The 23,229-nt window shown below is 44.8% G+C and overlaps 3 protein-coding genes across 3 annotated transcripts; 2 read left to right on the top strand and 1 right to left on the bottom strand.

The window, feature by feature from the left end:
* LOC120107428 lies at positions 1-957 on the top strand. The gene has a single exon (XM_039120702.1). It carries the CDS (start codon positions 1-3, stop codon positions 955-957), a length of 957 nt encoding a protein of 318 aa, XP_038976630.1.
* A 9,897-nt stretch (positions 958-10,854) lies between these two features.
* LOC120107427 lies at positions 10,855-11,924 on the top strand (the record flags this gene model as incomplete). The annotated part of the gene is made up of 1 exon (XM_039120701.1): positions 10,855-11,924. A coding segment is annotated over one exon (729 nt), but the record flags the coding sequence as incomplete, so codon positions are not given.
* Positions 11,925-16,034: 4,110 nt separating this feature from the next.
* LOC103711452 (berberine bridge enzyme-like 26) lies at positions 16,035-17,573 on the bottom strand. The gene has a single exon (XM_026806361.2). The coding sequence runs from the start codon at positions 17,571-17,573 to the stop codon at positions 16,035-16,037; it is 1,539 nt and encodes a 512-aa protein (XP_026662162.2).
* Positions 17,574-23,229: the final 5,656 nt, after the last annotated feature.

The following is a 23,229-nucleotide window of genomic DNA, read 5'->3' as shown; positions in this document are numbered from 1 at the left end:
ATGCCGCCCCGCCGTGCATGTGTGGCACCTCGCCGCCTGATCGAGACTATCGGGAGTGATCCAGCCACTTCCCATCCGACTGAGAGAGTCCAGGGGGACGAGACTGATCAGACAGTACTGGATGGACCAGATCATGGCCAGGAGAGTAGGATGGGGGGATCGACCCAGGTGATGGAGCTGATTAGAGAGGTGGTTGGGTTAGTTCGACAGCAGAGGGGACCACAACAGCTATTTCCCTCTGCTAGTTCTTCAGATCAGGGGAGGAGTATAGCAGAGTTCAGGAAGTTAGCTCCTCCGGCCTTCAAGGGAACTACCGATCCCCAAGAGGCCGAATGGTGGATAGATGAGATGGAGAACGCCTTCAGGGCCATGGGTTGTACTGAGGAGGAGAAGATCAAATTTGCCACCTATATGCTTCAGGACCGGGCTCATCATTGGTGGGAGTCTGTAGAGAGGACCATGATGCAGGATGCAGGATCTGTGACCTGGCCGGGATTCCGCATGGCCTTCTACTCCAAGTATTTCCCTTCCAGTCGTATCAGGGAGCTGGAGAGGGAGTTTCTGAGCCTCTCTCAGGGGAGTATGACTGTGGAGGACTATGAGGCTGAGTTTGATCGGTTGTCCCGTTTTGCACCATCTCTTGTCCAAGACCCTAAATCTAGGATTAGTAGATTTGAGGAAGGACTGAGGCCTCGCCTGCGTCAGGGTTTAGCTGCTGTTCACTCGACTGATTATGATGACCTAGTTGACAGAGCTAAAAATATGGAGATCATCTGGAAGGAGACACAGGATGCTCAGAAAGGGAAGTCGAAGAGGACCAGGGACTTTGATTCTGACGGTGAGCGGCATCTGCGCCGACCTATGCAGTTCCGTCCAGGAGCAGGGCAGCGAGTTCCATATGGGAGGACTGCACCGGATTGCAGGGGGATATCAGGAGTGTGCTTCAGGTGTGGCTAGACTGGACATAGAGCTGTTGAGTGTCGTCAGACACGACCTGGTATTGGAGCATGTTTCAGGTGTGGTCAGCAGGGCCACCGGATAGCTGAGTGCCCTCAGACTCAGACTTTTTCTGGAGTTTGTTTCGAGTGTGGTCAGCCAGGTCACAGGATTTCCAGTTGTCCTCGTACTAGATCCGCGCAGAGGCCACCGACTTCTGTAGCTCCTCAACGACAGACTTCCTTCACTCCAGTACAGGCTACCTAGTCAGCTGTCCCCAGGCAGTAAAGGGGAGGAGGATCTCGTACCCAGGGACGAGTTTATGCACTGACCCAGCAGGATGCTCAGGCATCCAACACTGTAGTGACAGGTACACTGTTGGTATCTTCTACTTATGCTTATGTGTTATTTGATTCTGGTGCTACGCATTCTTTTATCTCATCTTCATATGTGCATAAGTGCGATTTACACTACTCTTCCTTAGAGAGGGAATTATGTATTAGTACTTCAGCTGGGGGTACGATGACAGTTAGTCAGATCTGCATTTTCTGTCCAGTACTAGTTGAGGGTAGAGATTTGAGAGCTAATTTGATTGTTATGAATTTACGTGACTTTGATGTAATCCTGGGTATGGATTGGTTGGCTGCATACCACGCTACCATAGACTGTTTTCTGAAGAGGGTGACTTTCCGGATTCCGGGTACTGATGAGTTCAGTTTTATGGGTGATGACTAGGGTGTCTCTTCTCAGGTAGTGTCTGCTATGTAGGGCATAAGATCTCTTAGAAAGGAGTTTCCCATCTTTATGGCCGCAATTGCAGATTCTGAGCAGTCTGAACAGAGAATTGAGGATATACCAGTAGTCAGTGAGTACCCTGATGTCTTTCCTGATGATCTGCCTGGCTTACCTCCTGATAGAGATGTCGAGTTTGCTATTGATATAATCCCTGGTACTGCACCTTTGTCTAAAGCTCCTTATAGAATGGCCCCTGCTGAACTAAAGAAACTGAAGGACCAATTACAGGAGCTATTGGATCTAGGTTTCATTCGACCTAGTGTCTCTCCTTGGGGTGCTCCAGTATTATTTGTAAGGAAGAAAGATGGTAGCATGAGACTGTGTATTGATTACCGAGAAATCAATAAGGTGACTATTAAGAATAGGTACCCTCTACCCCGGATCGATGATTTATTTGACCAGCTTCAAGGTGCTCAGGTATTTTCCAAAATCGATCTTCGATCTGGATATCATCAGCTGAGAATAAAGGAGTCTGACATAGCCAAGACTGCTTTCCGTACCAGGTATGGACACTATGAGTTCCTTGTGATGCCTTTTGGTTTGACTAATGCACCAGCAGCATTTATGGACCTGATGAACAGAGTGTTTAAACCTTTTCTGGATAAATTTGTGATAGTATTTATTGATGATATTCTGATATATTCAAGGAGTCAGGCAGAGCATGAGCACCACTTGAAGATTGTTTTGGAGACTCTGAGGCAGAATCAGTTGTATGGTAAATTAAAGAAATGAGAATTTTGGTTGGACAGGGTGATGTTTTTGGGGCATGTTATCTCTAAGGATGGAATTATGGTTGACCCAAAGAAGATTGAAGCTGTGGTTGATTGGAGCAGACCGAGTAATGTGTCTGAGATTCGCAGTTTCCTTGGACTAGCCGGTTATTACAGAAGGTTTGTGGAGGGCTTCTCTAGTATTGCCGGACCCCTGACTCGACTCACTCGCAAAGGAGTGAAGTTTGAATGGTCGGATCAGTGTGAGAAGAGCTTCACGGAATTAAAACACCGTCTAGTATCAGCACCTATTCTGACCTTACCAGTTACCGGTACTGATTTTACCATTTACAGTGATGCTTCCAAGAAGGGTTTGGGTTGTGTACTAATGCAGAATGGAAAAGTTATTGCTTATGCCTCCCGATAGCTCAAGCCCTATGAAGAGAATTATCCCACTCATGATCTTGAGCTTGCAGCTGTGGTGTTTGCCTTAAAGATCTGGAGACATTATTTGTATGGAGAGACATGCCAGGTATTCACTAATCACAAAAGTCTGAAATATCTTTTCACTCAGAAGGAGCTGAACATGAGACAGAGAAGGTGGCTGGAATTACTGAAGGATTATGATTTATCTATACATTATCACCCTGGGAAGGCAAATGTGGTAGCAGATGCTCTAAGTAGAAAATCTTCAGGAAATGTTGCAGCCTTGATTACTACTCAGAGAAATATCCTGGAGGATCTGAGGAGGGCAGAAATAGAGGTATATCTGCAGGATGCTACCTTGAAGTTGGCAAACTTGCGAGTCCAGCCTACACTCATTGACAGAATTAAGGCAGCGCAAGAGGATGACTCTCGACTTCAGAAGATCAAGAAAGATGTTGAGTCTGGATCTCAGCCTGATTTTCATATACATGAGGATGGCTTATTGAGGTTCATTAGCAGAGTTTGTGTTCCAGATGATCCTAGTCTGAAGAAGGAAATCATGGAGGAGGCTCACAGTACGGGATATACAGTGCATCCTGGTAGTACAAAAATGTATAGGGATCTGAAAGTTGTGTTCTGGTGGAACAATATGAAGAGAGAGATTGCCCAATTTGTATCTCAATGCTTAACTTGTCAGCAAGTTAAGATTGAGCATCAGAGACCAGCTAGTATGCTTCAGCCCCTGCCGATCCCAGAGTGGAAGTGAGAGCATATTACTATGGATTTTGTGTCAGGGTTACCTCGTACCCTCAGAGGTAATGATTCAGTCTGGGTGATTGTAGACAGATTGACCAAATCAGCACATTTCCAAGCATTTAAGACTGGGATGACACTAGAGAGATTTGCAGAGTTGTACATTGAGCAGATCGTGCGGCTGCATGGAGTTTCAGTATCTATAGTGTCTGACAGAGACTCCCGATTTGTGGCTCATTTTTGGGGCAGTTTGCACAAAGCTTTGGGGACCACTCTTAGCTTCAGTACAGCTTTTCATCCAAAGACAGATGGGCAGTCCGAAAGGACCATTCAGATTCTGGAGGATATGCTGAGAGCCTGTTCTATTGACATGAGGGGTTCTTGGGATCATCATTTGCCGTTGGTAGAGTTTGCTTATAACAATAGCTACCAGGCAAGTATTCAGATGGCTCCTTATGAGGCGTTGTATGGTAGAAAGTGTAGATCACCTATCTGTTGGGATGATGTGGGGGAGAGGAAAATTCTGGGTCCAGAGATTATTCAGCAGACAGTGGAGAAGGTTCAGCTGATCAGAGAACGACTTCGGGCAGCTCAGAGCAGACAGAAGAGTTATGCTGATATCAGGAGGCGGGATCTGAAATTCCAAATCGGAGATCATGTTTTTCTCAGAGTGTCCCCTTCTAAAGGGGTAATGCGATTTGGAGTTTGGGGTAAGCTCAGCCCGAGATATGTGGGACCATTCGAGATTCTTGAGAGAGTTGAAGTTGTTGCTTATAAGCTGGTACTTCCACCTGCCTTATCGGGGGTTCATTCTGTTTTTCATGTCTCTATGTTGAGGAGGTATATTGCTGATCCCAGTTATGTGATTGAAGTGACACCTTTGCAGCTCCGCGCAGATCTTTCTTATGTTGAGCAGCCTATCCGTATAGTGGATAGGAAGGACCAAGTTTTGAGGAGGCGCACGATTCCTTATGTAAAGGTGCAGTGGAGCAATCACAGTGAGAGAGAAGCTACTTGGGAGCTGGAAGAGGAGATGAGAGAGAAGTTTCCTGCCTTGTTCTCGGATTGAGGTATGTTTTAATTTCGAGGACGAAATTTTTTTTTAGTTGGTTAGAGTGTAAGGATCTGAATTTGGGCCCGTTATTGGGCCCAAAGAACTGAAGTCGGCAATGGATGCCGACTTCAGTTTTCTCTTCGTGGTCTCCCCACGAAGACCACGCCGGCCGAACGGCCAGCGAGATCTCCGCACACCCCCCCCCCTCTTCCCTCTTCCCTCTTCCCCTCTTCTCTCTCCCTCTCTATCTCTCTCTCTCTCCCTCTCCTTCTCTTCTCTGAGAGCCCCATTCCTTCTCTTTCCCCTTCCTTGAGAGCCGCTGCGGCCGCCGGAGCCGCCATCGCCGCCGGGGAACCACGCCGACGACTAGAGGTGAGAAAGGCAATCTATTTATTATTTTTTTTGGGGATTTAAGGGGAGAGAAAAGAGGGATGACAACCGATTTTCATCCCCTGTTTTTGAAAAAATTTTAATGGAATTCGGCCGGCCGACGGTGGCCGGCCGGGGTCAATCCGGCCGAAACGAGTTCGGCCGGAGGTGGGTGAACGGGGGCCGGGCTTCCAGCCCCGGTCTCCCTCTCTTTCCTCCCTTTCTTCCTCTCCTTCTTCTCTTCTTCTTCCTCCGCTCGGCTTGTGACAGTGGGATGGCCGACGGCGGCGGGCCGAGCGCCGCCGCCGAGGGCCACGGTCGGCCGCCGAGGGCCGACCGGAGCCACCAGCCACCCCCCTTCTTCCTTTCCCTCTTCTTCTTCTTCTTCTTCTTCTTCTCTTCTTCTTCTTCTTCTTCTTCTTTATTCGGCCTGGGTGTTTTTCCTCGCTTTGGAATCCGTGCTTTATTTGGGAACCAGATCTTGAACCGAGTTTATATTGTGAACCGGTTCCACCTATTTCATGAATGGGTTTTGTTATGGTCTGATCAGACCTGGTTTGGGTTGGGCTAGGAAACTGTTTTTGGGCTGAGTTGGGCCTGATTGGATCTGTGGGCTGGGTTGGTTTGGGCCCGAGATCTGATCTGGACCTGTAATCTGGTTTGGTTCAGTTGGGCCTAATCTGTGTTGGGCCACAATTGGTTTTGGGTTAAAGGATTCTGATTTTTGGGATTTAGTCTATTTATTCTTAGGGTCTATGCTTGATTTTGGGGACCCATTCTTGGATCTTTGAACTTAGGAATTTAAGGGGTTGGAATTAGTTTAAATTATGTTTCTAAATTAATTAAATAATTAATATTTATGTTTAACCAGGGGTTCGTGATATCTGTGGCAGGGATTTTTGAGCGAACTCAGGTAGGTGACCAATTGCTTTAAAGTAGAATTTTAACATGTATCTTGCATATATGGATGTTATGATTATTATTGGCATTATGTATTAGAATTAAAATTAAGTATTTAATTTCATAAACTGTTATGTACTTTACTATTGGGAGTATGATCATGACTTGATTTGGAAAGTTGATTATTGATTTTTAAAATCCGCGTGACTATAGTCTAGGCCCCGCCAATGGGATGATACGTTGGCCCTGTCGACTTGTACTGAGGAACTAGTTCCGACACCGCGACCACCGGTGATAGAATAGTGGCGGCACAGGGGTGCGTTTTGCTCTTCGGAGCGGCTCAGTGGAGCGTGAGTTTGGCACCAGGGGGTGCGGCACAGTGGTGCGTTGGCTCAGTGAAGCGGCTCTTCGGAGAGTTGTATTGGCACTTCGGTGTAACCATGCCACTGGGTGATGTGGCCGTAGTCATGCGGTGGAGTTATTTTGAGTCTCGGATCGGGTTTACGGATTGTCGTGTGAATTTTTGGATTCATGAGTTTTAGCTGCTTTTTATATGCATCATGACATGTTATATGACGACTTTATTGCATGATGTTGCCTACTGAGCTGTTAGCTCACTCCTACTATTTACATTTTTTACAGGTGATGATATGTGACTATGGGGATTACGGGGTGGAGTGATCATGATGTAGTTAGCTAGTAGATATTGACTTTTTCTTTTGACTTATGTATATATGGACATTTGAATTGAAAGTTGGAATTTATCTTTGTTTAGCTATTGATGTGGAATCTGATTCATCTGCCTTGCGTGCCTGCGGGGTCCGCCCTGCAGGTGCGCGGCGTCTGCTCGCGCCCCGGGCCCCGGGTTCGGGGCGTGACACAAGGTATGGTTATCAGGCTTCCTCTTTTCCTTTTTCCCATATTTGGGCCACCATCTCCACCTTGAATCTGGATGGCGAGTTAACGAATTGATGGTAAACAGGGCCTCTCCTGTTTCATGTTGTTTTGTTTTGATTTTGCCGGCCGCCACCAGGTGTGGCACGCCGCCGGCACCACCGTGAGTCGCTAGCCACTAAGAGGCACAGCCCACTAGCAACCGCTGCCGCTCGAGGTAGTTTCCTCCATTTTGGGAAGAAGAGAGAGAGAGACTCACAGTTCTCTCTTTTCTTTTCTCTCCCCCTCTCTAGCTTATCTTTCCTCTTGTTCTTTCTCTTGCTTCTTTCTTTCTCTTTTCTCTCTCTATCTTGGTGTTCTCCCTCTAGTTAATTCAGAGAATTTTTAGGTGGAAGGGAGTCAGTGGATAGTCTAAGTTATTACGTAATGGTGGACCCTTTAGTAGACCAGTAGATGATTTTGAGTTGTCGATTATCTTGGATAATTTGTAATGTTAATTTGATTTTGTATGAGAACTATCTTTTAGGCAAGAGGATGTTAAGCAGAGTTCTGCGCACTTCGGTTCGTAGATCGCAATATGGATATGTGATTAGTTTATTTGGGTTGTCGGGTTAAAGGTAAGAATCCGTGTATACCTACCTATATATTTATAGATATTTTGTGTACACACACACACACACACACACACATATATATATATATATATATGTGTGTGTGTGTGTGTGTGTGTGTGTGTGTGTGTGATATACTAATGATCAAGATAAATAAGATGCAAAAATTCTTCTATGATGGTTTCTATATTAAATTATGTTTTGATCTTGCGTATTTGTGATTGATAGTATAATGGATGCATATATGAGTATAGGTTATATTTGCACCATTAGACTAAAGGATGTAGTGCTCTGAACTAACCATGTTATATAGATTACTCTGTTATGGATGAAAAACATGACACTTATTGATTGTCCCGTCATAGGCTAGAAATGTGACATCTATCGATTGTCTCATCACAAGCAGAAAACATGACTGTGGTTAGTTTAAATCCGAAAATAAAAAAAAATGTGGATGTAAACTTGATTGAATGAATAAAAATTTTGGACTGATCTCATTATCATCGATTGTCTCATCACAGACTGAAAATGTGGCACTATTGATTATCCTATTATGGGTAAAAAAATATGACATCTTGATTGCCTCGTCAGGGGCGGAAAATGAGATCGAAATTTGGCCCAAAGTCGAAAAGATAATTGATTTTGGATTCGAATCAGGTTAAAAAGGAATGGAATGAAAAATTGCTTGAAAATACTATTGAAAATTTATAAAATATTGTATTAATGTCACTCTTGAGTGGTTGAATTTCTATTAATATTTGATGTATATATGTATTCTATTTATTTGAGCATTGCTAATAGTCGATTGCGATTTCATAATGTGTGTAATGATTTTTTGCTATTTTCAAACTTATATTATTGTGTTGGTGTAAGAAATATGGGGGTTTTTACTAGGCTGTAAAGCTCACACCACCTCTTTTCTTTTTTCTTTTAGAGTCACAGGATGTTTGGTACTTGGCTGTGGTTGGGATCATGTGTGAAAGGATGAATAGATGCATCACTGATACCGGTCGGATGTTTTTATTTTGTAATTATACATATTTTGTTATTAGTTATGAATTGAGATCATTATCATTCAATGATATTGAGGTTGTAGTAAAATGTCATGCCTTGCATATTCTATAGGGCATCTTTCTAGAGAGTGTGTGCCGTATCACGCGGCCGATATGAGTGTTGAGTTCGGGGCACGACAAAAGTGCAGGGCTTGATGGGTTCTCAATGTATTTTTTCCAGCATTTTTGGGATGTAGTTAGTCATGATATCTTTCTTATTTCTTAACACCTCTTTGATTCCTACATTAATCTTGAGTGGATCAACAATGTCATTCTAGCTTTAGTTGCAAAGAAGGATGAAGCTAGAGTCCCCTTTGATTATCACCTTATTAGTTTGATCCATAGCTGTATTAAGATCTTTTCTGAAGTGTTGGCGGCTCGGCTTCAACCTTTCATAGAGGATTTGATAGACCCGTCCCAAACTCCTTTCATCAAAGGTACATCCATACTGGATAATCTCCTGAGTGCAAATAAAATATTGTTCTATTCTAGAAAATTTAAAGACAGTGCCATTGTGTGCACATTAGATTTTTCCAAGACCTTTGACAGAGTGGTGCATAGTTATTTGATGAAGGTTCTCTCCAATAGGGATTTCCTTCCAAAATGGATAGCTTGGATGGATAACATTCTCCAATCTTCTGACAGCAGCGAACATCAATGGTGAGCTGGGTAATTGGATCCTCTGAAGGCATGGTCTAAGGCAAGGAGACCCTCCTTCATTCTTTCTCATTAATCTTGCAGTTGATCCTTTATGTAGAATGTTTGAAAGAGCTGTACGTGCAAAGACCTTTAAAGGCCTAAAAGTAACCCATGGTTTGGTGGCGAGAAAGATTATTTGGCGGTACTGAAGATTATCTTTTATTGTTTTGAATTGATTTCTAGCCTTCTTATCAATTATAAGAAGAGTTCCATTTCTCCTAGCGGTGGTGGCTCTTTTGATGACGAATCTTGTGCAAAATGGCTTGATTGCTTTTCTGCCCCGACTCCATCTCACTACTTGGGTCTACCTTTTGGAAGAGGAAAACCCTCTAAATCAGATTGGTTCACCTCACCACAGAAGATGAAAGCAAGATTGGTTCACCTCCTTCGGAGGGAGACTCACATTGGTGAATGCTGTGCTTTCAGCCCTTCCAGTTTATTACATATCCATTTTCAAGTTGCCTAAGTGGGTAATTAAAAGATTAGACAGGCACAAAAGATCAATTTTGTGGTTTGATTCAGAAGCCAGTAGACCATCATGCAAGGTCAATCGGGATTCGGTGTGTCTTCAAAAAGAAGGGGGTCTTGAGGCGTAGAATCTCGAATGCTTCGACCTCACTCTTTTAGCCAAGTGGGGGTCGAGGTACCTCTCCAAGGAGCCAGGCCTGTGGAGGGAGCTATTGCAATCTACTCATCATAAGAAAACCAAGCTCTTTAGAAATTAGAAACCAAGCCGCAGATATGCTCGTTTATGGCGCGACGTTATTGGGATGATAATTAGATTTGTGAAACCCTCTTCTGGCATGATAATTAGATTTGTGAGGTCCCACTAAAAGTTATGTTTCCTTTGATGTTTACCTGTGCAGGAAAGAATGGTAAGGTGGCTGATTTTAACAATTCAAGAACAAGGTCTTGGAAACTAAGGTTGCCGCACTTCCCTTTTAACTCAGATTCAGATGGAGTATAGACACGTTAGCTCCCTTCTTTCCATTGTTAGCCTGAATCAAAACCATGATCAGCTACAGAGCTACTTTGGACTTGGAACAGTCGAGGCACAGATAACACTATGAGTATTTAATTCCACATCAACTATACATCAGCTACATCTTAAATATTTATATAAATAAAATAATAATAATAATAAAAAAACCTCTAAGCAATTTTTTTTAAAGATGTGATCGTTGCTTGCTAATGATGATGAGACACCACACCAGTCATGCGACCCGTCGGGTGATATTTTCAGAACTGTTAAAATATTTTTGAAACGGAGATCGTCTCATCCTAGCCGGACCGAGAAGTAGCTACCATGACGGGTAAAGGCCAAAATTTCCTTTCGCTTTTTTATTCTGGCTGTAGATATAGATATAGATCCGAAGCGTATCTAAATATTCCAGAAACAACTAGATCCAGATGGTCCTTCGTGCAGCGCCACGACATCATGCTCAAGCGTTCTAGCCAGTGCTAGAACCCACACGTGTCCCTTCATGTGCTCTCTAGAGTGTTCTAGGCTGAAACCCCCTTCTTATGCCTTGTGCTCTCATCTCCTTCTTACTGTGAAATATCTCCCTCCTCTATCGATGCCCAGCTTTGAGCACACCATCTGGCTGTCGGAAGTCAAAAGCAGCAACGAGAAAAAATGCAGTCGATAGCAGTGATTCGAGCCCTCCGCCTCCTCCCCGCCACGCGCACGTGCCTCCTCCCCCTCGCACGTGCCTCGACCCGCAACCGCCGGACCCGCCGACACCGCCGTCCACTCGCAAGACCCCCAGGAAGACGACGCGGAAGAGGCGGCGAAGGCCGCCGCCGCCGCCGAAGAGAAACAACGACGAGAACGACAGCCAGACATCGAAGCCCCACCAACCACCGACAACATCCCGCCCTTCGCTCCCTCCCCAAAGCTCGAGAGCCACGAGGTGGGCCGACCCGGTGACCCCTCCTTCCAGCAAAAGCGCCGGTGGTCCCACGCGGCGGCGCCGGGCCGCGCCCTCCTCGAGGACGCCACCTGCGTCGGGGCCGACGGCAGCCCGCTCGCCGGCAGAGGCGACAGCGTCGGCAGTTTTGGAGCTCAACTCAAGGAGGAGGAAGAGGAGGAGTACGCGGCGTATTACAAGGGGCACAAGCCGTCGCCGCTCTCGGAGATCGAGTTCATGGACACGAGGAAGCCGATAAACCAGGCGTGGGACGGCGGGGCGAGGGACGACGTGGGGGGCGGCGAGGGGGGCAGGGGATTAATGGTGGAGGACACGGTGGACGCGGCGCTGCAAAGAGCGGAGAAGATGTTCCAGGCGGCCAGGGAGAGGGGAGATCCCGACTCGCCGCAGTCCCGAGCTCTCGCGAGGATGCTTCGCGAGAGAGCGCGCCGGGGTTTAGAAATCCTTCCTTGATGGTTTTTGTGTTTTTGGTTTGGCATGGTAGATTCTTGTAACTATGAAATAAAGATGGGTTGGTTGTAAACATGTCCCATCTTGCTCAAGGACTTGGACTTGGATTGTCTTATAAGTGAATTATCTGAATCTGATCGTTGGGCTAAAATTATGTGGAAATCATAAAGGGTTTGATCAGGTTATGTTTTATTTTGGCTAAGCAGTGAAGAAAATGATAGGAATTTGGGGAAGGCAGAGAAGATGTTTATGGTTGATGGTTCTTTTGCTAATAAGGTTTCACAAGTTAGTAATGTTTTTTGAGTGAATATTATGTCATGCTCTTGCACAAAATTGCGATTGCAGCTGTGGTTGTTTCTCGAGTATGAGAGATCTTAGCAGGTCATCGAATAACTCCATTCCTACTCCATCAAGAGGGAAGAAAAAACAAGCTAGAGAAGTTGTCGTTGAGACACACAACCCTTTCCTACTTCTTCATTCGGTTCTCCGCTAATTGCTCCTGGATCGGGGTCAAGCTTGTGGGCTTTCCTTTTCCGAAAAAGTAGCGGCTTTAGAGAAAGAGAAGGCAGCTACCTAGGAAGGGACAGATGGTGGTTTGTGAGGATGAAGTTGAAATCAGCTTGAAGTCTCATAGTGCTTGAACCCTATTGCGACATTAACGGCTATATGATCATCGTTTCTTAGAATGTAAGAGGTTCTAGTGAGACTTCAAAGAGAATGGCAAGTAGAAATGTTATTATCTCCTCCAAGAAACAACGATCGCTTGCCCTTCCGCTTCTTATCTAACATTCATTGAGGGATCAAAAATTTCTAGCTGGGTTCACCTTCATGCAATTGGATCATCTTTTTTGATGGAAAATGGAGGAAGCGAATTGCTTTCCCCATGCATGTATTGTGAGAAGAATTTAGAGGTCACAAGAACATACAGTTTACCAGAGCCCGATAGTTGCTCTGTTAACAGAAGGGTAGAAATCGGTCTCTGTAATCAGCAGGTAGAACAACATAAAACAATAAAATTCAGAGGGCACAAGGACCGATATCAGTGGAATTCCGGTGGCTGTCCGGCAACAGAGGTCGGAGAAGATTGTGATTGGCCCGGGGGCTCTCATTTGCTTTTCCGTGACTGATAGATAGTCCTCCAATGAATGAATGTTCGCAAAGCCTTGCGAAGAACCGAATTAATGGAAGAATTCCTGTGGAGAAATATGCGGGAATTTCTCATCAACCAGATGTGCCAGCTAATCACCGTATATAACTGATCCCATCCACTTCTAAAGGTTTTTCTGATTCTCATCCGTCTCCAAGAGGTCCATTGGTCTCTAACATCTTGAGCTGAGTTTTCACTATAAACGATAGACTTCTTGCAAATGAGCATTTGATTAGAAGATGTCATATAGTTTCAGAGTTAGCCCCATAATGCACACGGAGATGTTCTTGCCTAGCCTTTTTTTTTTTTGTGTAGCCAAAACTTCCCCCGTATGTGATATATTTTTCATTGCCAACTTTCTCATGCAGTGCCGCTTTCCAAATTGCTTTATAGAATGGCCAGAGGACTCCACATTGATTGATGGACTTGTAGGAGGATCTGATGGTGAAGTTGGCATTATCAATGAGCTTCCATCTCCAAGTATCAACAGCCGGTAGAAGGGCCTCATGCTGCTCGGACTCCGATCTCGATAAAGGATCATAAAATTTTATAGACCATATTTGTCACGCCCTCGATACGAGATCGCGAGTCGGGAGTCATGGCAACCGCCGCACACTTATAGGGAGCTCTCTCCATAAGCGTGCAAGACATCTCAACCTGATATAATCAATATGCAGCAAAATAATTTAAACTAATAATAGGCAATCTTTATTTCATCAACTAACTCAACTTACAATGTCTCATAATTTGATCAAAGTAAAATTCATTGTATCATATTTGGATTAGGGCACAAGTGATTCAACAAAATCGGAGCAATTCAAACCTTACAGTATTTAGCAGGGCCAGGAGCTGACACGTTGCCCAACGACCTTAGATTAGAATTCTTCATCCGGGTCAATTCAAAATCATTATGAAGAATTCCTACTATATCCAACTACCCTAGAGAGAGAGTAGAGAGAGAAAGATGGAGACGAGAGAGAATCTCAGTTCGGTTTCAATTAGGGGTTCTAGATTTGGTTGCCAATAGCACAAGTCAACCTCGATCAATCAACGTATCAGATCATTAATTAAGAGAGAGAAAGCAAGAGAGAGGAAGAGAGAGAAAGTAATTATAAGCAGATAGAATAGTAAATTATATATGCATGGAAAGTTACATAATTGGCTCTAATTGTAAGCTGGTGCAAGGAAACCAATATAAAAATTTGCAGAGAGAATAATATTTTATCCCACAATGTAAACAATAAGCCAACTGATAACCTATTAGCTAGTTCCATAAACTCTTTACCATTGCAGGGCTAACTAGGGCGCTTTGTACAGCGAGTGGTTTTACACTCTCGGTGGCACACCTCCAACTTTCCTACCACTGAAGTCTCTGCAGGGAGTGCTTTTATTTAGTTTATTTTTGCACCAAGACAATTTCACCTAAGTTTTACATCTAAGCACTTAGGCCCTGTTTGGGGGAGCTTTTGGAGGGCCAGAAAGCACTTTCTGGCCCTCCAAAAGTACTTTTAGATGAAAAACTGTGTTTGGTAAATTTTTCAAAAAGCTGTTTCAGCTTTTGCGGGAAGCTGAAAACAGCTTTTGGAAGGAAGCTCCAATTTGGAGCTTTTGGGAGGAAGCTGTTTCAGCTTTTTCGGAAAGCTATATTTTTGACAAAAATGCCCATATTAAAATAACATAATTACATAGTTTATCCCTGTATAAACCTAAAAATCTGCTAGAGCCAAGAACCCAAGCCGTCAGACTCCCTTCCGTAAGAAAAGGTATTTTTCTTTTCAATTTTTGTATGCATCTCTTGAACCACATTTTAGAAGAAAAAATTTTAATCCTTTTCCATACCTTCCAAAATCAATCTATTGTTTTTTTTTATTATCAACCTCGCGGCCCACGCTGAGGTCCTCCTCGAGCGTGGACCATGAAGAAGAGCCCCTGGACCGCGAAAAATTATTTTATGGAAAATTATTATGAAAAATTATTTTATACTAATAATTATAATATTTTATACCTTTATTTTTGTATTATACTATAAATATAATATCATATTATATTATATCATAATACATTAATATGTTATGTTAAATAATTTAATATTATGTTATATTATGAAAAATTAATTTATACTAATAATTATAATATTTTATACCTTTATTTTTGTATTATACTATAAATATAATATCATATTATATTATATCATAATACATTAATATGTTATGTTAAATAATTTAATATTATGTTATATTATGAAAAATTAATTTATACTAATAATTATAATATTTTATATCTTTATTATTGTATTATACTATAAATATTGTATTATATTACATTACATTATAATACATTAATATGTTATTTTAAATAATTTAATATTATGGTATATTATGGAAAATTATTTTATAATATTAATTATAATGTTTTATACCTTTATTTTTGTATTAAACTATGAATATAATATCATATTATATTATATCATAATACATTAATATGTTATGTTAAATAATTTAATATTATGTTATATTATGAAAAATTAATTTATACTAATAATTATAATATTTTATACCTTTATTATTGTATTATACTATAAATATTGTATTATATTACATTACATTATAATACATTAATATGTTATTTTAAATAATTTAATATTATGTTATATTATGGAAAATTAATTTATAATATTAATTATAATATTTTATACCTTTATTATTGTATTATACTATAAATATTGTATTATATTACATTACATTATAATACATTAATATGTTATTTTAAATAATTTAATATTATGTTATATTATGAGAAATTAATTTATACTAATAATTATAATATTTTATACTTTTATTATTGTATTATATTATAAATATAATATATATTACATTATATCATAATACATTAATATGTTATGTTAAATAATTTAATATTATGTTATATTACCAAATATTAATTTACTCTAATAATTATATTACTATTATGCTATATTAACATAATATTATTTTATATTACAATAATATTATACTATATCGTATATTTATGTATTAATTTATGTTATGTTTTATTATGTCGTGTTGTATAATACTATGCAATGTCTTTTATGGTAATTTTGTCATATAAAAGTATTTTCTCAGTTTGTTTACCAAACACAAAACAAAGTACCACAGCACTTTACGAATGTAGTTACCAAACAGCAAACAGCTTTTTATAACAGCTCTACTTCAGACAGCTCTACTTCCAACAGCTCTACTGCCAACAGCTCCCCCAAACAAGGCCTTAGTCCTGGCCAATCCGCAGCCAATAGACCACGCAACTCAATTCATGTCAGTTTATTGTTAATCAAAGCATGCGGTTTATTAATGGTTTGGGGTCTGAAACGGACTCCTTGGAACCAACCCTCATCCCCTTTTTTTGCATGAAAAGGTGGGATGCTCTGCTCGTTTCTGAAGAAGTTCTCAGGGTCAACTTTGGCCTTCACAATAGCCAATCTCTTGAAATTATCCTTGAAGTATTTCCTACCCCAGACTTCAGCCGTTGCGTAGCTTGTGTTACCTTTCTCATTCCTGCCCAAGTCCAAATCCCTGTAGTTCAAATAGGCAGCCCTGGGATGCTTGGAAACATATGGAGTCATATGCCGGTGCAACCTACGAATCCAACCCAAGTTGTTCTCGGAGGCCCCACCATCATCCCACCACACAGCATAATGGATATTGTACAGTGTGCCCTCCCTATGAGGGTAAGGGATCTCTCTCTCTGATATCTCACCCATCCTCCCACCATGGGGAGTGAGGACCATGGTACTATTCTCCCTCTCCAAAAGCCTTTGGCAAATCCCTTCCCAACCGCTCAGTGGGATGGGTTCCTTCACATAGTCGGACTTGCCCTTATAGAATTCCTTTGGTTGTGATCTACTGTGCAACAAAGCCTCCATGGTATCTCCACTGAGGTAGAAGCTGGCGAAGTATATGACGGACTCAATCCAGCTCATCTCTCTGCAGTCCTCTCTCTTCAGTCCCAGCTCCGGAAAACTATCTCCCATGTATTGGAGTAGCTCACCGCACTTCCCAAGGAACAAGGATAAGAACACAGCTGCCTTCTCTTTCCCTACCCAATCCAATGGCCTTATGTCAATTTTGAGGTATAAGTCCTCGGGGAGCTTGTGCGCAATGTACTGCCATTTGTTAATAAGCTCTACTGCAGCACCCTGCTCCAAGTTCTTGCAGATGGTGAATACTGTGACTCTCTGTGGAACTGGGACCAACCTGATCTTCCATGAAACGATCACCCCAAAGCTTGCTCCTCCACCTCCTCTTATGGCCCAAAAGAGATCCTCACCCATGGACTCCCGGTCTAATAGTCTTCCATCTGCATCGACTAGCTTGGCATCAAGGATATTATCAGCAGAGAGCCCATATTTCCTCAGAAGGGTGCCGAAGCCACCTCCACTGAAGTGTCCACCAACGCCGACCGAGGGGCAGAGGCCAGCAGGGAACGCATGGGTGCTGCTCTTCTTGGCAATCCAGTAGTAGAGCTCGCCGAGAGTGGCACCAGCCTGGACCCAAGCCACATTGTCTTGCACGTCGACGCTCACCGATCGGAGGTTTGCGAGGTCGACCAGAACGAAAGGCTCCTCGTCGTCTTCGGACCGAAAGGATAGACCTTCGTAGTCGTGCCCCCCGCTCTGGGTTCTGATCGATAGGCGGTGGCTCCTGCAGCAGATGACTGATGCCTGGATGTGGGATTCATTCGTGGGAACGACGATGAAGCGTGGCTTTGAGCTCGAAGGCGATGCGAAGCGGAGGTTTTTAATGGAGGATTCCAGAAGAGAGGAGTAGAGAGCAGGGGCGGCCCAATACATCTGGGGGCTAAGTCGAATTCAGTAAATGGGGCCCCTTTTTTTTAAAATAATAATTTTTTTAATAAATATAAAATAGTTAAAAAATATTATAGAAATAGGTTGTGTTAGGGGAAAAAATGGACCACCCCACAAATACAATTAAAGTACCCAAATCCAACAGCGAGCCAAGCTCATGCAAGCCGAGTTCAGAAGGCCGAGCCGAGCTCATGCAAGCCGAGCTCAGAAAACCGAGCTCATGCAAGCCGAGCCGAGCTCAGAAGACCGAGCTGAGCTCATGCAAGCCAAGCTCAGAAGGCCGAGCTCAGAAGGTTGCCGAGCTCAGAAGGTTGCCGAGCACAAAAGGCCGAGCTGACCTCAGAAGGCCGACCTCGTCGTCCATATGCTGCGGCCATGCCCTGCAGCAGCCTCACCGCACCATGCTTTACTTGCCGGCCGCGCCACGACATATCAACCAGGGACCATACCCTGCTACGACTGTCAACGCCTCACCATTCCCAAGAATGTACTGCACTGCGCGCCACAAGCAAGCTCTGGCTACGTGCCATCTCCTCCCATGATGGGAACGGGCCATCCACGGCAACTCATTACTTCACACGCCCACGTCCAATCGTGATGGTAACCCATTAATTCGCCCAGTCACATCACAGGTAGCCCTGCCACTCCCTCTATAAAAAGGGAAACTCCTTCCTCTCAAGGGAGGTTTTAGGACTTCTAAATACAGTCCATCTCCTTCTCCAAAATTAAGCCCCCTCTGACTTAAGCATTGGAGGGCCGGCGCCGGAAACCCCGGCCATCGGCTTGTTGCAGGTCTCTCGGAGGATGCCGCTCGCCGACGGACTGCCACCTGCCATTCCAGCATCGAAGCTCCTCCTTCTCAGCCGACGTTCGCCCCCGAGTCCAATTTCCAGCAACAGATTGCTGTCAAGTACACTATTTCAACAAAGATGCAGACAAAAAGTCTCTTCAGTTTAATATAATTCTTGAATGACAATATTAAAAAATATATATAAAAAAAGCCCATGAAACTGTTCTTGGCAATACTGTTTACCATGTAAAGCAAGAGCATCCCATGGCGCTTCACGGTCAAAGAATTTGTCCAGAAAGGGACCTCTCTATAAGAGAAAGTAGGGTCATTATGAAAAATTCACTCCATCTAATTAATAAAAGTCCCATCCCACCATCTCCCTTCAAGTGAGTACCCAAGCAGCCACTGCAACATCACGGCACGGCAGCCATTCAACCCCCCTCCCTCCTCCTCTTTCTCTACCCTCCTTTTCTTTTGCTAAAGACCATCTCCGCCTTCAAGGAGCACCGAAGCTGCAACTGCAACATCACGGCACAGCAGCCATTCAACCCCCTCCCTCCTTTTCTCTCTCTACCACCCAAGAAGGGAGAAGAAACCGAGAGGAGAAAATTAAAAGAATCTCCACCCTCCAAGAAGTCCATCTCCAATCCCCCTATCTTTCTTCCTGATGGCCCAGCTGGATCAGCAGTAATGACTTGTGAGGGAAGGAAAACCAAGACCAAAACCAAAAAAGAGAAGGGATGAAAGATAAGAGTGGCTTAAGGCATGTATCAAGCCAACCAAATCCCTCCTCTCTCTCTCTCTCCCCACCCAAAACAAAATTATTGTCCCCAACTTCCCCAATTGCCCCTCTGCAGGCCAGGAAACCCTCCACCTCCCTTCCAAGGCTTCCATCAAGGGGGAAGACTCGTAGCCAGCTTCTGCTCCCGAAGGCTTTCCATTGGCCCGAGGCCTTAGTCGGTCGCCTAGAGCTCGGGCCGGCCCTGGTAGAGACTAGAGCTCGGGTCGCCTAGAGCTCGGGTCTCTAATAGTCTTAGACTACCTTCACCTCCGCTCAGGGCAGGCCCGAGCTCTAGGCAACCGAGGCGGTCGCCTAAGGCCTCGGGCCAATGGAAGGCCTCCGGGAGCAGATGCTGGCTACGAGTCTTCCCCCTTGATGGAAGCTTTGGAAGAGAGGTGGAGGGTTTCCTGGCCTGCAGAGGGGCAATTGGGGAAGTTGGGGACAATAGTTTTGTTTTGGGTGGGGAGAGAGAGAGAGAGAGAGAGGAGGGATTTGGTTGGCTTGATACACGCCTGAAGCCACTCTTATCTTTCATCCCTTCTCTTTTTTGGTTTTGGTCTTGGTTTTCCTTCCCTCACAAGTCATTACTCCTGATCCAGCTAGGCCATCAGGAAGAAAGATAGGGAGATTGGAGATGGACTTCTTGGAGGGTGGAGATTCTTTTAATTTTCTCCTCTCGGTTTCTTCTCCCCTCTTGGGTGGTAGAGAGAGAAAAGGAGGGAGGGGGTTGAATGGCTGCTGTGCCGTGATGATGCAGTTGCAGCTTCGGTGCTCCCTTGAAGGGGGAGATGGTCTTTAGCAAAAGAAAAGGAGGGCAGAGAAAGAGGAGGAGGGAGGGGGGGGGGGGTTGAATGGCTGCCGTACCGTGATGTTGCAGTGGCTGCTTGGGTACTCACTTGAAGGAGAGATGGTGGGATGGGACTTTTATCAGTGGCTGCTTGGGTAGTTCTAAATACACCCCCCTATTGCTCAGGACACCCCCCAAAAATTAAAAAAAAATTAAATACTCTCTACACCCCCCCATTTGCTAAAGACACCCCTAAAAAATTAAAAATTCCTAATTACCCCCACCCTCCCCACCCCCCGCCTCTGCCTCCTCCTCCTCCCCCCTCCTCATCCTCCTCCTCCCCCTCCCCCTCTTCCCGCCCACCTCTGCCTCCCCCTCATCCCTCTCCCCTCCTCCTCCGCCCCGCCTCTGCCTCCTCCTCCTCCCCCTCCTCATCCTCCTCCTCCCCCTCCCCCTCTTCCCGCCCACCTCTGCCTCCCCCTCATCCCTCTCCCCTCCTCCTCCGCCTATTCACCCTCCTCCTCCTCCTCCCTCCTCCCTCCTCCTACTCCTCCACCCCTCTACCTCCGCCCCCCATCCCCATCCCCTCTTACTCTGCATCCCCCTCCGCCTTCTCCCCCTTCTTTGCCTCCTCCTCCACTCCCTATTCCTCCCTGCTCCCATTCCTCCTCCTCCTCCTACCCCTCCTCCCCCTTCTCCTCCACCTCCTCCTCCACCTCCCCCTCCTCCAACTACCCCTCCCCCCTCCGCCGCCTCCTCCCCACCCTCCTACCCCTCCTCCCCTCCCCTCCGCCGAACAGAAGGATTCTGTTCGGTTGAGGGTTGCCGAACAGAAGCCTTCTGTTCGGCACTGGATCGCCGAACAGAAGCCTTCTGTTCGGCACCGTTCAGCCGAACAGAAACATTTTGTTCGGCGATCCAGTGCCGAACGGAGCACGAAACGGAGGAGGAGGAAGGGGGGGTGTACTGAGAAAATTTCAAGGGCAATATGGTAATTACACTAAAGGTTAGTTTGGGTATTTTTTTTTTAATTTTTGGGGGGTGTCCTGAGCAATAGGGGGGGTGTATTTAGAACTACCCGAAGGAGAGATGGTGGGATGGGACTTTTATTAATTAGATGGAGTGAATTTTCCATAATGACCCTACTTTCTGTTATAGAGAGATCCCTTTCTGGACAAATTCTTTGACCGTGAAGCGCCATGGGATGCTCTTGCTTTACATGGTAAACAGTATTGCCAAGAACAGTTTCATCGGCCTTTTTTTTATATTTTTTTTTAATATTTTCATTCAAGAATTATATTAAACTGAAGAGACTTTTTGCCTGCATCTTTGTTGAAATAGTGTACTTGACAGCAATCTGTTGCTGGAAATTGGACCCGGGGGCGACCGTCGGCTGAGAAGGAGGAGCTTCGATGCTGGAATGGCAGGTGGCGGTCCGTCGGCGAGCGGCATCCTCCGGGAGACCTGCAACAAGCCGATGGCCTGGGTTTCCGGCGCCGGCCCTCCGATGCTTAAGTCAGAGGGGGGCTTAATTTTAGAGAAGAAGATGTACTGTATTTAGAAGTCCTAAAACCTCCCTTGAGAGGAAGGAGTTTCCCTTTTTATAGAGGGAGTGGCAGGGTTACCTGTGATGTGACTGGGCGAATTAATGGGTTACCGTCACGATTGGACGTGGGCGTGTGAAGTAATGAGTTGCCGTGGATGGCCCGTTCCCATCATGGGAGGAGATGGCACGTAGCCAGAGCTTGCTTGTGGCGCGCAGTGCAGTACATTCTTGGGAATGGTGAGGCGTTGACAGTCGTAGCAGGGTATGGTCCCTGGTTGATATGTCGTGGCGCGGCCGGCAAGTAAAGCATGGTGCGGTGAGGCTGCTGCAGGGCATGGCCGCAGCATATGGACAATGAGGTTGGCCTTCTGAGGTCAGCTCGGCATTCTGTGCTCGGCAACCTTCTGAGCTCGGCCTTCTGAGCTTGGCTTGCATGAGCTCGGCTCGGCTTGCATGAGCTCGGTCTTCTGAGCTCGGCTCGGCCTTCTGAGCTCGGCTTGCATGAGCTCGGCTCGGTCTTCTGAGCTTGGCTCGGCTTGCATGAGCTCGATCTTCTGAGCTCGGCTCGATTTTCTGAGCTCGGCCTGCATGAGCTCGGCTCGGCCTGCATGAGCTCGGCTTGACCTGAGCTCGGCTCGGTCTTCTGAGCTCGGCTCGACCTTCTGAGCTCGGCTTGCATGAGCTCGGCTCGCTGTCGGATTTGGGTGCTTTAATTGTATTTGTGGGGTGGTCCATTTTTTCTCCTAACACAATCTATTTCTATAACATTTTTTAACTATTTTATATTTATTAAAAAAAATTATTATTTAAAAAAAAGAGGCCCCATTTACTGAATTCGTTTTAGGCCTCCAAATGTATTGGGCCGCCCCTGCCTCCGCTGATGGTGAGCTTGAAGCCGGATAACGCAGGTGGATGTCATGGGATTTGATGGAGATTTGTGCATCTATAACATTAAAATAACAGCAATAATAAAATTAAAATGGTTAATGGATTGAAATGTTATTTAGGAGATCGGAAGGTACAGGGAGAATGGAGCGCAGCAAGGGGAGAAAAAAAAAATCTGTGAGATAGGTCATAGGAGAACACTTGCCTTATGGACTCTGATGTCGATAGTCTTGACCTTGCATGACCCTCACCTAGTGAACGCTTCTCAGCCAGCTCCAATCCCTCACTTTTGTGCCAAGCGATCCCTGCAGGTTTCCATGTGAAACCCTACGAAGGTGACGGTACGCATGGACCGGAAGACACGGGATCCTGGAGCAGAGCTGCGTCAATGCCACTCCCTTGTGCAAGCCACAGGGAGTGGCTTTCATTAATTGAGCCTCGCCAATATCGGTCGCAGTGCCAGTCGCCAGAAAGACCAGGAACTTTCTCTGGATGTCCATGGCCGAGCCACCCCTCCATTTGAACCGGCCATGTAGTATGGTGTCCCTTGGGTTCACCATGGAAGATGGATGTAGGAAAAGTTTTGAGGAGAATGGAGACAGAGAAGTGGGAAGGCCAAAAGGCTAAATTCTCCAAGCACCTCAAGATGGTTGTGCCCCCGTTCAGCAATGGCCATTTTATAGGCTCAACAATTCAGAATCCAGCCATGGATTTGGTTGCCAGATTCATGTCTATGATCAGAATCCCGAAAGATTTATCTCGGTTCATTGAGCATGAGTTCTTATAAGGTAAAGCGATATGGTGCCAAAAAAATTCATAAAAATATTGCCATATATATAGATGTGGATATTT

This window comes from Phoenix dactylifera, unplaced genomic scaffold, assembly GCF_009389715.1.
Source record: "Phoenix dactylifera cultivar Barhee BC4 unplaced genomic scaffold, palm_55x_up_171113_PBpolish2nd_filt_p 000861F, whole genome shotgun sequence".
Lineage (NCBI taxonomy): Eukaryota > Viridiplantae > Streptophyta > Magnoliopsida > Arecales > Arecaceae > Phoenix > Phoenix dactylifera.
This window is presented reverse-complemented; position numbering and strand designations above follow the sequence as displayed.

Coding starts and splice junctions, on each gene's coding strand:
- LOC103711452 (XM_026806361.2), bottom strand. CDS start 17,573: ATGTATTGGGCCGCCCCTGCTCTCTACTCCTCTCTTCTGGAATCCTCC.
- LOC120107428 (XM_039120702.1), top strand. CDS start 1: ATGCCGCCCCGCCGTGCATGTGTGGCACCTCGCCGCCTGATCGAGACT.